The sequence below is a fragment of the Verticillium alfalfae genome, genomic scaffold, assembly GCF_000150825.1.
Source record: "Verticillium alfalfae VaMs.102 supercont1.5 genomic scaffold, whole genome shotgun sequence".
NCBI classification, from domain to species: domain Eukaryota; kingdom Fungi; phylum Ascomycota; class Sordariomycetes; order Glomerellales; family Plectosphaerellaceae; genus Verticillium; species Verticillium alfalfae.
The window spans coordinates 799,472-801,457 of NW_003315034.1; the positions used below are offsets into that span (position 1 = coordinate 799,472).

Below are 1,986 nucleotides of genomic sequence, written 5' to 3' on the forward strand. Positions count from 1 at the left end.
TCTGACGAATCGTCGTGTCCCTGAAGACAAGTCCGTTCGTCTGCACGTCGAGTTAGCACTCCTGCCGGCCGGCCTACGTCTCCACGCATGGCCCATGTAGAGGGCCGTCTTCACTCACGAATGGGGCGGGCGGCAGGTCTGCGGCTCGGTCAGCTGGGGCATGGCACCCCAGACGGTGACCCATTCCTGGTTGTCTCTCGGTGGACACGGCGGCCGGGCATCTGTCAGGGTGCTCATAGCAACCAGGGCCGTGAGGGCCCTCTTCAGAGAAAGGGTGAACATGGTGACGAAGAGGAGGGGGGGGGGGCGAGGCCAGCACGTGGCCGAGTGAACGAGCGGGCAGACACGAGAGCAACGGCGAAAAGATCGTAGTTGCAGATCGGTCCAGCTCGTCGCTACACGGACGTGGGCTCGATTATAAAGGCCCCCGGCATGTCCAGACATTCCATCTTTGGTACACGCACATTGCCCGACTTTCCGCTGCGGAGAAAGCTGCCACTCTCGCGGGAAAACTGTCCGCACAGGACGCGACACGGCATGGTCCGCGGCGGACGACCGGCAATATTGCTCCAGAACCGGTGACGAAACGATGGTTAATGATTAGGCTAAATCTAAGGGCCCACGACGCGCCATGCCTCCGCCGTGGGGACGTGGAGGGAGTTGAGGTCGCATCGCCATGATGATCCTAGATGCACTAGCTGGATTAGACCAAACAATGCGACCTACTGCCGAGAACGTCCCCGCATTCCCCGGCTCGTGGCTACCGAGGAGCGTGCACAAAGGGATAAAAGCGGTCGCACCCCTGACTATGCATAAACAGGGAAAGGGTAAATAATGGGTTGGTTGTTCGCACGCAGACTTAACACCCCTATTCCGCTCCTGACTCCAAGTGAATCTTTTTCCCTTTCGCATTTCGTTTGCTCTATACCTTTTGAACCGACCACAGGGAATTGGGAGAAAACTTAGCTGGACATTTTGCAGACTGGAATAATAACGCAACAGTTCGACACGGCGAGACCAGAGGCAACCTCCAGTCCACATGAATCGGCCGAGTAGCCAATAAGTGTTGGGATGAGGTAAGGCCTGCAAGCTGGACAAGCGTCTAGTCGAGGGTCTCGTCAAGGTCACGGAAGAAGTCTTCATCGGGGGGGTACGCCAATGTCATGCCAACCCCAAGGCCGGCTCCGGCCAGTGCCAACGGGTCACCGAAAGCGACCCCACCCGGGGCGAGATCGCTCCTTGCGCTGGCCGGTGACCCGCGGCTCGAGCCGGCGGGGCTGACCTGAAGGCTGGAGGTGCGGCCAGGCAGGATCGGCATGTGGTGACGAGGCCCGCTGGTAGGCGTGACGATGGCACCGGAGGCGCGGAGGAGAGTGTCGTTGCGGTCGGGGACGTTTCTACTCACCACATCAAACAAGGCCAGAGTGGACTCAGTCAGGCGCTCGCCATGGAGGATGGTACCGCCATGGACGATGGTGCCGCCGTGGACGATGGTACCGCCATGGACGATGGCACCAGCCGGCCGAGGACCTTCCGTGCGCTCAGCGGACACGGTTGGATTGCCGCCGTCAGGGAAGACCGGGTTGGCACGAAGCGCGGGGCCAGGCTCGTCGGCGCTGTTCCCGGACGCGCCCTGGTGGAGGACTTGGCCGGAGGAAACGACCGGGCCGGCCGAGGCATCGCTGTCGTCGGCGTCGTTGTCCCTGGGCGCGCCGACCGGGACCGTCGGCTCACCTGAGTGGCTGTGGCCCATGTCGGCAGGGGCGTCGACCCTTCCGTTGTATTCAAGGCAGATGCTGCCCTCCGCAGCCGAGTGGCAAGTGCAGAGCGTGTGGCCAGGCGTGCTCATGGCGCTGGTGGTATCTGACGACATGTCGTGACGCTGGTTCTGGGGAGGCTGGACGGTGGCTGTCGATGCGTCTTGATCGACTTGCTCGGGATCCCCCTCTTGTTGCTGGCTGCTCGTGGTAGTCACCGTCAGTCCGA

General features: G+C 61.7%; 2 protein-coding genes across 2 annotated transcripts in view; both read right to left on the reverse strand.

Annotated features, from left to right (window-relative positions):
• VDBG_04569 (lipolytic enzyme) overlaps positions 1-282 on the reverse strand; it is a gene marked incomplete at both ends in the record, with an annotated part of 1,626 nt that extends 1,344 nt beyond the window's left edge. The window contains one exon of the mRNA XM_003004917.1: positions 119-282. Within this exon, the coding sequence (XP_003004963.1) occupies positions 119-282 (164 nt within the window). The remainder of the gene's footprint in view (positions 1-118) is intronic.
• Positions 283-1,102: 820 nt separating this feature from the next.
• Positions 1,103-1,873, reverse strand: VDBG_04570 (predicted protein; the record flags this gene model as incomplete). The annotated part of the gene is made up of 1 exon (XM_003004918.1): positions 1,103-1,873. One exon carries the CDS (start codon positions 1,871-1,873, stop codon positions 1,103-1,105), a length of 771 nt encoding a protein of 256 aa, XP_003004964.1.
• Positions 1,874-1,986: the final 113 nt, after the last annotated feature.